Source organism: Callorhinchus milii, unplaced genomic scaffold (genome assembly GCF_018977255.1).
Source record: "Callorhinchus milii isolate IMCB2004 unplaced genomic scaffold, IMCB_Cmil_1.0 Scaffold62, whole genome shotgun sequence".
Lineage (NCBI taxonomy): Eukaryota > Metazoa > Chordata > Chondrichthyes > Chimaeriformes > Callorhinchidae > Callorhinchus > Callorhinchus milii.
The window spans coordinates 249,970-262,500 of NW_024704803.1; the positions used below are offsets into that span (position 1 = coordinate 249,970).

The 12,531-nt window shown below is 49.8% G+C and overlaps 1 protein-coding gene across 2 annotated transcripts; it reads left to right on the plus strand.

Moving 5' to 3' along the window:
- Positions 1-1,312: 1,312 nt before the first annotated feature.
- LOC103189009 (CMP-N-acetylneuraminate-beta-galactosamide-alpha-2,3-sialyltransferase 1) lies at positions 1,313-12,258 on the plus strand. 2 transcript variants are annotated; one of them, XM_007909240.2, is made up of 7 exons: positions 1,313-1,344; positions 7,303-7,816; positions 8,558-8,751; positions 9,092-9,271; positions 9,677-9,722; positions 10,995-11,114; positions 11,748-12,258. In XM_007909240.2, the coding sequence occupies exons 2-7, from the start codon at positions 7,556-7,558 to the stop codon at positions 11,919-11,921; spliced, it is 975 nt and encodes a 324-aa protein (XP_007907431.2). In that variant the 5' UTR covers positions 1,313-1,344; positions 7,303-7,555; the 3' UTR covers positions 11,922-12,258. The 2 variants fall into 2 exon arrangements, with proteins under 2 accessions (XP_007907431.2, XP_007907432.2); XM_007909241.2 differs by lacking the exon at positions 1,313-1,344 and adding an exon at positions 5,942-5,960.
- Positions 12,259-12,531: the final 273 nt, after the last annotated feature.

Consider the following 12,531-nt stretch of genomic DNA (forward strand, 5'->3'; position numbering starts at 1 on the left):
ACAAACATGACGTCTGAACTGATAAACCATGCGGAAGCTAATGCCAAACAATCTCCCCCTTCATTTCTGTGTCAATATTAAGAGATAAAGACTTCATCAGAACTGTACATTAGTTTCCACTGTTCCTTTTTTTTTTCAAGTGAATAACATCCAAACCATTCAGTCAAACAAGCAGTCAAACAAGTAGACCAGGCACTGGGGGCAGGGAATCCTCCCCCTCAGCTCCTGTTAAGCCCTAACTAACGGGGAGGGGGGTCCTCGGCTGGACAAGTGGCGGGAAAGCTTGGCCAGACAGCGCTCTCGATGGCCGAGCTGTGCGTGGGTTTAGCTGGTTAGACTCCAGCAGTTACCCCCAACGCACACTCTTGGGCTCCCCCCCCACAAGCCTTGGTTCTCGCCAACCTGCGCCTAATACTCTCCGGAATTAGGTAAGCAGGGGGGGGCGGGGCGTCCCTCCAGGGAGAGCTAAGAGAGAGAGAGAGAGAGAGAGAGTGCATTCCATTCCAACAATTTATCTCTGGGATTTTCCACGTGTAGGTGGGATGTTTGGTTCGCAGACTCTCATGAGTTTCCTCATGTGTCGGACACCTGGTTGACCGAAAAAAATTTGAGGGAACTGTCTCCCCCAATCCCTCCGCCTCGCCCCCTCCCTCTCCCTTATCAAATCCCGCCTAAAGACCTTCCTTTTTGATCGTGCTCACGGTCACCTCCCCCCCCCCCCCCCACCCCCCCCCCCCCCCCCCCCCCCCCCCCCCCCCCCCCCCCCCCCCACACCCCTCCCTCGCTTTGAGACGTCTCGAAGACGAGATAAGGCGCCGGGTCAAATGCGAGGATTATAATTCTAAACTACTATCGTAGTAGTATTTTTTAAGGCACTAAATCAAATACAAGACTTGCTGTGCAGGCTACACGCGGATCAAAGCCTCCCCACCCCACTGTCCTTGCGCAATCATCGTTGCACTTGACGTAAAAGATGTCCTACAGTTGCAATTTGTTGCTGTACGATTGCAGTGCGTTACGGTGCTTTGGTAAACAAGTCTATTTATTGGGTCATAAATTTGATGTGGAAAGAGATAATCAGTCCGAAACCTGAGTCCAGTTCCTTATTGATTGAATATAATACCATATCGGGGTGGAGGGGGTGGTGGTGGGTGGTGGTGTTGCCTTTTCAGGAAGTTGAAGGACGTCTGCGTCCTGTTCACGGTGGACGTCAAAGATCACACGGCGCTATTCGAAAGGAGAAGGGAGTTACTCGGGCTCTCCTGATGTCCTGGCCAACCATCCTCCCAGATAAAATTGGTCTCTCACTTCGTAGCTGCTTGTGGGACACTGCCGTGTTCAAAGGTAACTGCGTCGTTCGCCCATAAAACGCCGCCGCTACATTTTACAGCGAACAGCGTGAAGCGCTTCGAGACGTTCTCACCGACACGCTAAGGCACTGTATCAAATGTATAAATGTATGGATTATTATTATTATTATTTCTCTCTCCTGGTGTCTTGGCCAACGACGCTCCGAATAATAACAATCCCTGCATCTGATACAGCGCCTTATCACGTTGGGGAGACGTCTCAAAGCGCTTCACAGAACATACGGTAAAGCGGAGTGACTGTGTATTTTGTGGCCGAAACGCGGCAGCCGATTGCGGAGTTTGTGGATCGATCGACAAAATTTACCCTTGTCATTATTTCGTTGAGGGCTTTATTACCACCCCCCCCCCCCCCAACCAACCAACCCCGGGCAAAGCAAACCGTCACTCGACTAACAACCGGGTTCCTACTTAACTGCTGGGAGAATGGAGGCGGGTGGAGTAAGGAGACTTGCCCAAGGTTTTACCCGACCCGGGAATCGAACCTCTCGCTCGCGAGGCGAGGTTGCTAACCACTACGGGACGACTATGTTTGGTCAGCGTAAATAAGGGTGGACGGGAGGAAGGCTTTTATCGTCAGTTAACAAGCGCTTGAACTGAAAGAAACTCCCATATTGACCATCTGGCTTTCAGGTTATTTAAATCCTGCAAATTACTCACGTCAGTGAGGTAGAGCATGGCTTGTTAATTTCCCACCCAGTGAAGCTCAAACAACTGTCTGACTGACGACCGACGGAGCTGTAGCAGAATACTATCGTGTTCAAACACGAAGCATTAAATTCCTCTGCACTACGAGGGTGAACTTTTGCCTGCAGTTTAAGGAGGGACGGGGTGGGGGGGAGGCGTGTGTGGGTGTGTCGTAAAGATTATTTTTTATCTCTAAAACCAGAGACTAGACAGACTAGAGGTACCTCACCATAACTCGCGAGGGAAGTAAGTGCATTCTTTTTGGGTCGAAGCAAATGTCGTCTTCAATTTATTTTCTTTTTTGATTTCTCTCTCTCCCTGCCTTCCTCTCTTTCCTTCCCTCCCCCAGAAACCCACCCCCACCCCCCCCCCATTATTATTTATTATTATTATTTATTAACTTATTATCTCAAGGATTGCAAATTAATCTGTTCCCTTACAAAAGGAAATATAGTACAATTTACTGTGTGGTGAATTACTTGATTGTGTATGTGTTTTTAGTTTGATGGGTTTGTTTTTTGCGACGGGGTCGAGTGGTGGTGGCGGTGGGAGGGGCGTAAGAGAATCGATTTGGTGGCAAAGTTTGAGAAAATGTCATTGTTTTGCTTTTTTGTTGTTGTTGGCCCCGAGGGAACGAATAATATATAATAATAATAATAATAATAATAATAATCCTCACAATTGATCACGTCTTATCAGGTCTTCGAGACGTCTTAAAGCGCTTCGCAGGTTATACTGTAAAGTGAATTGACTATATATTTTGTAGGGGATAGAGAGAGAGAGAGAGAGAGAGAGAGAGAGAGAGAGAGAAAGACGTGAGGGACGGAGAGAGAGATACTGTTCATTTGTGAGTGAAAGTTTCAACGGGTGTGTTTGGGGAATGATAAATAATAATAATAATAATCCTTGCATTTGATATAGCGCTTTTCACGTCGGGAGGACGTCCCAAAGCGCTTCACAGAACACACTGTAAAGTGAATTGACTGTATATTTGTGGGCGAACGCGGCAGCCAATTGCGCACAGCAATGTCCCACAAACAGTCGTAGATAGAAAATGACCAATTTATTATTGTTTTTGGTTTGTGGGATTATTATTAGGCTCTGTGCGGAGTAAGGAAACTTGCCCAAGGTTTCGCCCTCTGCCTGGAATTGAACTCAGGTCTCTCACTTGCAAAGCGAGTGCTCTAACCACTGAGCTACAGGACTTCTGCTCTGCCTTTTGAATTGAAATGCATCATTAAAAATAAAATAAAATTAAAAAAAAAAATCGTCCTGTGCGCAATTGGCTGCCGGGTTTCGCTCGCAAAATATTACAGTCACTACACTTCACTGTATATTCTGCGAAGCGCTTTGAGACGCCTCGAAGACGCGATAAGGCGCTATATCAATTGCAAGCACTGTTATTATTATCTTTCATTCGATGTGGCCAACTTATCGCGTGAGCAAACCACTTTGAGTCTCGGCTGACGCTTTCTCTCTCTCTCTCTCTCTTCGGGTGTCCTGGCTGATAATCTCCCAAATAAAATTGGTCGCGCACTCTACGGCTGTTTGTGGGACCTCGCGTTTACAATTCCTGCGCGCACCCAAACACACAGTCACTGCACTTACAAATCCTGTGGCTTTGCTTGCGCTTCACAGGATTTACTGTAGAGTGCAGTGACTGTGAGATTGCAACAAAAAGCCTCTCCCCTCCCAACGTGCCCCAGTTTTCGTAGAACCAGAGAATCATAGAATGGTACAGCACAAAAAAGAGGCCGTTCGGCTATTTTTGATGAAAGGGGTCGTGGATCGGAAACTTTCCTCTCGTCGGAGATGCTGTTGGGCGTTCCCAGCGACTTGTGTCTCTGCGATGATTCTCATTGCTAAGGAGAATATCGACATAATCTTTTCATCTGGAACGTTGGTATAGAATTTGCAAAGCGGAAGCGCTACGCTAGCCCGACTAGTCCACGTGACCGGTGGAGTCCTGTAGCTCAGTGGTTAGAGTACTCGCTTTGCAAGCGAGAGACCTGAGTTCAATTCCAGGCAGAGGGCGAAACCTTGGGCAAGTTTCCTTACTCCACACAGAGCCTAATAATAATCCCTCCAAAACCAAAAACAATAATAAATTGGTCATTTTTAATCCACGACTGTTTGTGGGACGTCGCTGTGCGCAATTGGCTGCCGCGTTCGCCCACAAATATACAGTCAATTCACTTTACAGTGTGTTCTGTGAAGCGCTTTGGGACGTCCTCCCGACGTGAAAAGTGCTATATCAAATGCAAGGATTATTATTATTATTATTATCCCTGTTGGAAAAGAGAAGGGAGTTTCTCTCTCTCTCTCTTTTTCATGGTGTCCTGGCCCTCCCGCCCCACACCCCCCCCCCCATCAAAATAAAATTAGGGACACTGCTGTGCGCAATTGTGCCGCCGCGCTTCGCCCACAAAATACAGACGTCCAGTACAATGATTGTTTTTGGGATTGGCTGTGACTCCGGGTTGGAGTGGGAGGACAGGACCAGACAATAGATTCTTTCACCGCATCGAAATAATGATTGTCAAAGCTCTGCATTGCTGGTTTTTTTTGTTGGGCGAGGTCGACGACATTTCAAATACTTGCCGTTTAATTAAAAACGATGTGAATGAAATGTGAAGCCAATCCACGGTGTGTGCAAAATTGGCTGCAATGAATCCTGTGAAGCACTTTGAGACTTCTCAACGATATGATCGGGCGCTGAATCAAATATATGGACTATTATTATTGTTGTTGTTGTTGCTATTATTATATCTTTTATTCCCTGCTCACTCTAATCTGTTCATGGATACGCTTGCAAACGCAAAAAGACGCAACCGCTCGCATTTTTGCGCCGCCTTTCGTCTCGAAACACTTCCCAGACTGAAGGTTCGCTGCGAATGAAATAACGATGGCATTTCGGACTTGATGCGCTGAGAAGCGCATCATTGCGCTGAGAAGCGCTTCGCAGGATTTACGGTAAAGTGCAGCGGGACCGTGCGTCTTGCAGGGCGAACCTGGCAGCCAATTTACTCACAGCAGTGTTCCACGAACAGCCGTGGATCGAGCGACCATTTTTATTCGGGGGATTGTCGGCCAGGAAATTGGGAAGAGAAAAGAGAGAGAGAGAGAGAGAGAGAGAAACTCCCTTCACTTTTCCAATAGCCCCGCGGGATCTTTAACGTCCACCTGAACCGGGCACAGTCGGGAGCGTGGGTTTAACGTGTCAACCGGAAGAAGGCACCTTAGATAATGCAACTGCCCCCACACAGCGCTGCGTTGGAACGTTAGCTTAGACCGTGTGATTCCAAGTCCCGACGTGAGGGTTTGGAACCACAACCTTGTGACTCAGAGACGAGACAGAGAGAGCGAGAGAGGGAGACAGAAGAGAGAGAGAGAGGAGAGAGAGCGCTACACTAAGCAACGTTGATATACAACTTGTTGGCCCTATTTGCCTAGATTTGTTTTGGCAGTTCAGTCTATCAATGATGCTTTGTTCGGTCACTGTAACTCAAGTCAGTTCTGTTTTTCACTCTTGTCCGTGCCTTCCCCCACCTCCGCAACATCGCCCACCTCCGCCACTGCCTCTCCCCTCAGGCCGGCAAAACCCCCCACCCATGCATTTATTACATCCAGGCTCGACTATGCCAACGCCCTGCCTTCCAAACTCTTCCCTCCACAAGCTGCAGATCATCCAGAACTCTGCAGCTCGTGTCCTCTCCCTCACCAGGCTCCGTGACCCCATCACCCCCGTCCTCGCCCGGCTTCGCTGGCTCCGTATCCCACCAGAGGATAGAGTTCAAAATCCTCGCCCTGGCCCTCAAAGCCCTCCACATCGCTGGACAGACCAGGGATTTGTTCTTGAGCTGTGGATTGGGGTCAAGAGATGGGTGGAGGACAGGGATTGTGAAGGTAATATTAATATTATGATAGTATTAATTAACACAAGTGTAATATCCTCTCTCAATCCTCAGTTAATAATAACCTGTGTGTCATTTTGTTTTGCCCAGCCGGGTGTCTGAAACACTTGGAAACCCATCGCCGTTGCTTAAGAGTCTCCAAACCAACACATGGAAATCCCAGAGATAGATTGTTAGAATGGAATGTACTCTCTCACTCTCTCTCTCCCTCTCTCCCTGGAGGGACTCTGCTTACCTAATTCCGGAGAGTATTAGGCGCAGATTGGCGAGAGCCAAGGCTTGGGGATAGCCCAGAGTGTGCGTTGGGGTAACTGCTGGAGTCTAACCAGCTAAAGCCCACAAAAATATACGGTCAATTCTGTTTTAGCGCTTTGGTAATAATATTATTATTAATAATAATTATTATTATTATTAAAACCACACATAGCTCGGCCATCGAGAGCGCTGTCTGGCAAACTTTCCCGCTGCTTGTCCAGCTCGGACCACCCTATCCATTAGGACTTTGGCTGCAGGGTTAATGGGAGCTGAGGGGGAGGATTCCCTGCCCCCCCTAGTGACTGGTCGGCCCTTTCAGGTCCTGCCGATGAGCCCGGCCGGGCTGTGCTGTCATCAGCAGTGAGTGCCCTGGAATACTGCGGACTGGCCTGGCTCAGGATCCGGACTGGAGACCCTCACAGAGGTTGGACCCAATTCCATGCCATTGCCTCAGGTGTGGTAGTCACACATCTTCTAACAGTGTGGCAGAGACTTTGAGGTCCATCTAAAGGTCAGGCTGATGGGAAGTAGGAATGCGGTGTAGGACGGACACTCAGGATAGGGGAGACAAAACAGGTCGAAGGGCCTTCTTCGCCTGAACCTATGGAGTCCTGCAGCGTAGCGGTTAGAGCTCTCGCCTCGTGAGTGAGACGATCTGGGTTCGATTCCCGGACGGGGTGAAAAGTGAGGCAAGTTTCCTTACTCCGCTCTGCTCTGTTTTCCCAGCAGTAAGTAGGAACCCGGTTGATAGTCGATTGTTTTTGATCGCTTTTTCGTGGATAATAATCCCTTGAAAAAAGAATAATTTGGTCGCTCGATCCACGACCGATTGCCTTGGGACGTCCTCCCAACGTGAAAGGCGCTGCACAAATGTAACTGTTATCTTTGTCGTTTGCGGGGACGCTGCTGCGCGCAATCGGCTGCCGCGTTTCGCCCACAAAATACACAGTCAATTCACTTTGCAGTGTGTCCCGCGAAGCGCTTCGAGGCGTTTCGAAGACGTGATAAGGATTATTATTATTATTATTAGGATTATTATTGTAATTATCGTTAATCTCCGTTCTCATCCTTTTCCGTAGGCTTTGGACGCTGACGACCGTTCGGGACTCGAGACCCACAAACCTACCCCTGCACTTTGATCGACTCGGCTTCACTTCCCAACCTCAAAGTCGGAGTGGGACGCCCGACCTTCATTCCCTCCCTCTGGAAGATAGATAATCCTGTTCTTAAACCTCGAGCCCCGTGTGAGCGGAGGATTCCCCTGCCCACTCCTCCTCCCCCACCACCCCACCACCCACAAATAATAATCCACCGCCATAGAGTCTTTTCCCCATGATCCCATACAGGATAATAACCCTCAGGGGTATTCGGATCCTCACCACCAGTCTGCTGTGTCTCGGGATCTTCCTGTGCTCCTACACCTATTACTACAGCTACAACGCCAGGTGGGATGGGCGACTGTGTCATTGTGAGCGCTGTGTGTCCGAGCTGGGCTTGAGCAACTGGTTCGATAAACGCTTCATCCCTGACCACATCCCCCTCCTGACGAGGACAAACTACACACTGACTAAGGAGACCAGAAATTGGTGGATGGTAAGCGAGGACCCTTAGGTGGGGGTGAGGCGGAGAGGGGTGGAGTGGGGGAAGGTGGTTGGGCGGTGTAGGGGAATGCAGAAAGACTTCCTGATTACACTGGCAGAGGGGGAGAGATTATTCTCATGATGGATTCGTGGAGTCCTGAGGCGTAGTGGTTAGCGCCATCGCCTTGCAAGCGAGAGGACCCGAGTTCGATTCCCGGGTGGGCGGGCGAAACACGATAGAGAGAGAGAAACTGCGAGAGAACGAGAGAGAAAGAGAGAGAGAGAGAGAGAGAACGAGACACAGAGGGCGAAACCTTCGGCACTCCTGGACGCTACTCTGTGTGTTGTTGTTGTTAGGCAAGTTTTCTTACTCCACGCGCCTCTGTTTGCCTAGCGGTAGGAACCCAGACGTTAGTCGATTGGTGAATCACTTTCCGGGGGTAATAAGCCCTTTAAATGAATAAATAATAAAATAATAATTTGATCACTCAGCCCACGACTGTACCTGGGTCACTGCTGTGCACAATTGGATGCCACGTTTCGCCCACGAAAAAAGAGTCACTACACTTGTCACTACACTACAGTGTATTCTGTGAAGCGCTTTGAGACGTCTCGAAGACGTGAGATGGCGCTGTATCGGAGGATTATTATGATGATGATGATGACGTTATTATATCAAGCGCAAGGATTATTATTGTATTGTTTCATGTTATAATGTAACTGACCCCGTGAGCTTCTCTTCCGTCTCTCTCAGCAACTGCAGAAAGAGCGTAAACCTGACAACCTGAGTCAGGTTATAGCCAAGCTGTTTGAGCTGGGGCGGGGAGAGGACAACCTGCTCATCCGACGTCACCGCGGGTGTCGGACTTGCGCCGTGGTCGGCAATTCAGGCAATCTCCTGGGATCCCGCTACGGGAAGGACATCGACGCCAACGAAATTGTCTTCAGGTCAGCAGCCGTCCCTCAATCCCTCCGCGCTTCACCACCCCCCTCCCCCCCCTCTCCACCCCCCACCACCCTCCCCATCTTCAATTCCGGCCCAAAGTCCTTCCTTTTCGATGGTGTGTACCATCAATAGATGAATATTCATCGTGTACTGCGTTGTTATTAACAGTAAGATCAATAATAACCACAACAACGATAACAGTAACAATAAAATATTAGTAGTAATTATTACTCGTGTGAAGACTCTGAAGCACAGTTCCCGTGGGGTCAGAGAACACCCGGCTGGTCACGGTGACGGATTTGCATCTGTGGTGATCACCCTCTTGATTTGATCCTTACTCAGGATGAACCAGGCTGTAACGAAGGGTTTTCAGCAGGACGTGGGCAGTCGGACCACCCATCACTTCATGTACCCGGAGAGTGCCAGAGACCTAGAGAACAACACCCACGTGATCCTGATCCCCTTTAAAGTACTGGACATCAAGTGGATCATCAGCGCACTCACAACCGGTGAGGTGACCAGGTAAAGCGGTAGGTTAGTGGTTATAGCCCTCGCCTCACAAGCTGGGAGGACCCGGGTTTCGATCCCCGGGGCAGGGCGAAAAGACACGCGAGTAAGACGAGTTTCCTTACTCCACCCGCTTCTGTTTCGCCCACAAAATATACAGTCAATTCACTTCACAGTATATTCTACGACCCGTTTTGAGACGTCTCAAAGACGTGATAAGGCGCTATATCAAAGGCGAGGATTATAATAATTATTATTGTAATCAAAGGCTGTTATTACAGGGGAAACCCATTATTTTTGTTGCTCATATGATAAATTGGATCAAGAAGAATCCTTACATTACGCAATGGGAGGTTGCCTCGGCTGGAGTGACTGTGTATTTCGTCCTTGACCCTGACCTCTTTGTCTTCTCTTGAACAGAACTTACAAACCTGTGAAAAGGAGGATCAAAGTCAACAAAGATAAGGTCAGTTTGCATCTTCTTTCTGACCACGTGGGCTATTTTGCGGTCTTTCTTAACTAGAACCGTTACGGATGATTCTTTTTAAAGGGGGTGGGAGGGGCGGGGTGGGGGGGGGGGTGAGGGACAAAAGGTGACTGTAAACACGGTCGAAGAGGAAGGTGTTCGGTCGTAATATACACGTGGAAGTGAGCCCCGTGCCTGTAGGGGGGGGGGGGGGGTGGCGAGGCGGAGGGATTGCGGGAGAAATCAGGGGGTAGTGGCCGGAAGCACAGCGGCTGATGGCGGGGCGGAGGGGAACGAGGGACAAGCAGGAGGCCGGAGGCAGCGGGTAGTGGAGTCGGGGGAGAAAGCAGGTCAGAGAGGTGGTTTGGGGAGGTGGTGGGGGGAAGGGGGGGAGGGGGGAAATTTTTTAGACGAGTGAGAGGGTCTTGAAATCGATCCGTTGTGTGGCAGGGAGTCAGTGGAGCCTGGCGAGGACCGGTGTGATGGGGGTACGGAGTTTAGTGTGGGCGAGAATACGGGCGGTGGAGTTCTGGATCAGTACCTGCCCGTGCTCCGCTCTCCCGGAGTTTATTCCTTGGGCAGGGATCTAATTCCCTTGTGAAAGTTAATATAGAATCTGCCTCCACCAAGTGACTTGCAGCTAAGCATTCCACAGCCTATAATTAATTTGCCTAAGAAAGACATTTCTCAGAATCGCTCGATTTGCTTGTCAATTTGGGAATTAGTGCCCTTGGGGAATTATTACGGAGGAATCAAGTCAGTCAAGGTTGCATCAGGCGGCTTTCTCGCCGCTGAATCAAGAGGTTGTGGCGTTCAAGCCTTCACATCGGGCACTTTGAGCTCACGGTCTACGCGTTGTCAGGGACGCTGTCCTTTGGGGGAGATCTTAAACCGACCGTAGGCACGGGTCAAGAGGAAGGTCCGAAGATGGGGAAGGGAGGGGCAAGGCGGAGAGTGTTCCAGGGTTTCGGGGGGGCGAAGTGCGGCCACACCGATGGCGGAACGGAGGGCACGAGGGACACCCAGGAGGCGGAAGCCAGTCGAGCTCAGGCAGCGGGTTGTGGGTTGGGGGGTAAGCAGGTCGGAGAGGTGGGGAGATGCCGGGGCATGAAGGGATTTGAAAACACTGCCCACTTGACGTGCTTCGGGAGCTGAATCCCAGGAGTCATTTCCCACTAGGAGCCAGCACGAGGGAGCGGACACTGTAAATTGCCCCCCTAATATTCGTAAGGAGATTTTCACCCTGTAAATTGTGCGCCCCACTGTTTGCAGATCCTAGTCTATCACCCCCACTTCTTCAAGTACGTCTATGAGAACTGGAACCAGCGGCACGGGAGAACCCCTTCCACCGGGATGCTGGCCATCATATTCGCGCTGCACGTCTGTGATCAGGTAAAGGGGAGTCCTGTAGCCCCGTGGTTAGAGTGTTCGCCTCGCAAGCGAGAGGACCCGGGTTCGATTCCCGGGCAGGACAGACAGGGCGAAACCTTAGGCAAGTTTCCTTACTCCACACAAACACACACGCCTCTGTTTACCCAGCAGTAAGCAGGAACCTGGTTGTTAGTTGATTGGCGGATCGCTTTTCCGGGTGGGGGGGGGGGGGGGGGGGGAAATTTAAATTTGGTCGCTCAATCCACGACTGTTTGTGGGACGCTGCTGTGCCAGATTGGCTGCTGTGTTTCGCCCACAAACTACGCAGTCACTCCACTTTACAGCATGTTCTGTGAAGCGCTTTGAGACGTCTCGAAGACGTGATAAGGCGCTGTATCAAATGCAAGGACTATTATTATTATTATTATTTCTTTGTAACCTGACAAAGCGCTTTCAAATCGATCCGAGACTGCTCAACCTTGAAGGGGGGCGATATGATTAGGGTCTTCGAGATTCCAAAGGGACAGCTCTGCGAAGGGTGGGGTGGTGGGGGCGCGGGTGATATTCGGAACAGACAGGGGTGGATTGAGTGATTGAGTCACCAAATTCTTATTGATGTGGATTAATAACCTCGTCTTTCTCTTCACCCTACAGGTGAACGTCTACGGGTTTGGGTGTAACTCCAAGGGTCACTGGCACCATTACTGGGAGCAGAACAAAGGAGCCGGGGCGTTCCGCATCACTGGCGTCCACAACGCCGATTTCGAAGCCAACGTCACGAAAATCCTGACCAACATTCAGAAAGTGACCTTTCACCCCGGCATCTGACTCCCCCCCACCCCCCCCCGCTCCAGATTTCGCCAGCGACAACTGTACATAATAGATTTTATTTTTGCAATGATCGTAAAAGATATTTTTATTGATCAAGGCCAAGAGGTTTGAGGACTGGGAGAATGGTGGTGGGGGTGGATGGGTGGGTGGGTGGGCGTGAATCAGGGTTAGAGCGCTTGGCAACGAATGCAGTCACTACACGTCACAGTGAAGCTCTTTAGCGGCGTCTCGACCACACCATAAGGCGTGGGGACATGGCCGTGCACCTTCCCATGTCGCGTTAGGACGTGAAAGGCGCTGTTTGGACGTGAAAGGCGCGCACACACACACACACACATACACACACTCCTCTCTTTTCCGGGAGTAATAATCCCTTCAAAAATGTATATTTTTTTTAAATAGTAATAATTGGGTCACTCCAAAACGCGACTGTTTGTGGGGACGCTGTTGGACAAAATATACGGTAATTTCACTTTACAGTATACTCTGTGAAGGGCTTCTTTGAGACGTCTCGAAGACGCGATAAGGCGCTGTGTCAAATGCAGGGATTGTTATCAAAAAGGCAAAATAATGCAGATGCTGGAAATCTGATATAAAGACAGAAGCG

Excerpts from the sequence above, each read along its gene's own strand:
- LOC103189009 (XM_007909240.2), top strand. The coding sequence starts at position 7,556 with ATGATCCCATACAGGATAATAACCCTCAGGGGTATTCGGATCCTCACC. Across the intron at positions 7,817-8,557 it reads AGACCAGAAATTGGTGGATG|CAACTGCAGAAAGAGCGTAA; the intron begins GTAAGCGAGGAC and ends CGTCTCTCTCAG. Across the intron at positions 9,723-10,994 it reads TCAAAGTCAACAAAGATAAG|ATCCTAGTCTATCACCCCCA; the intron begins GTCAGTTTGCAT and ends CACTGTTTGCAG.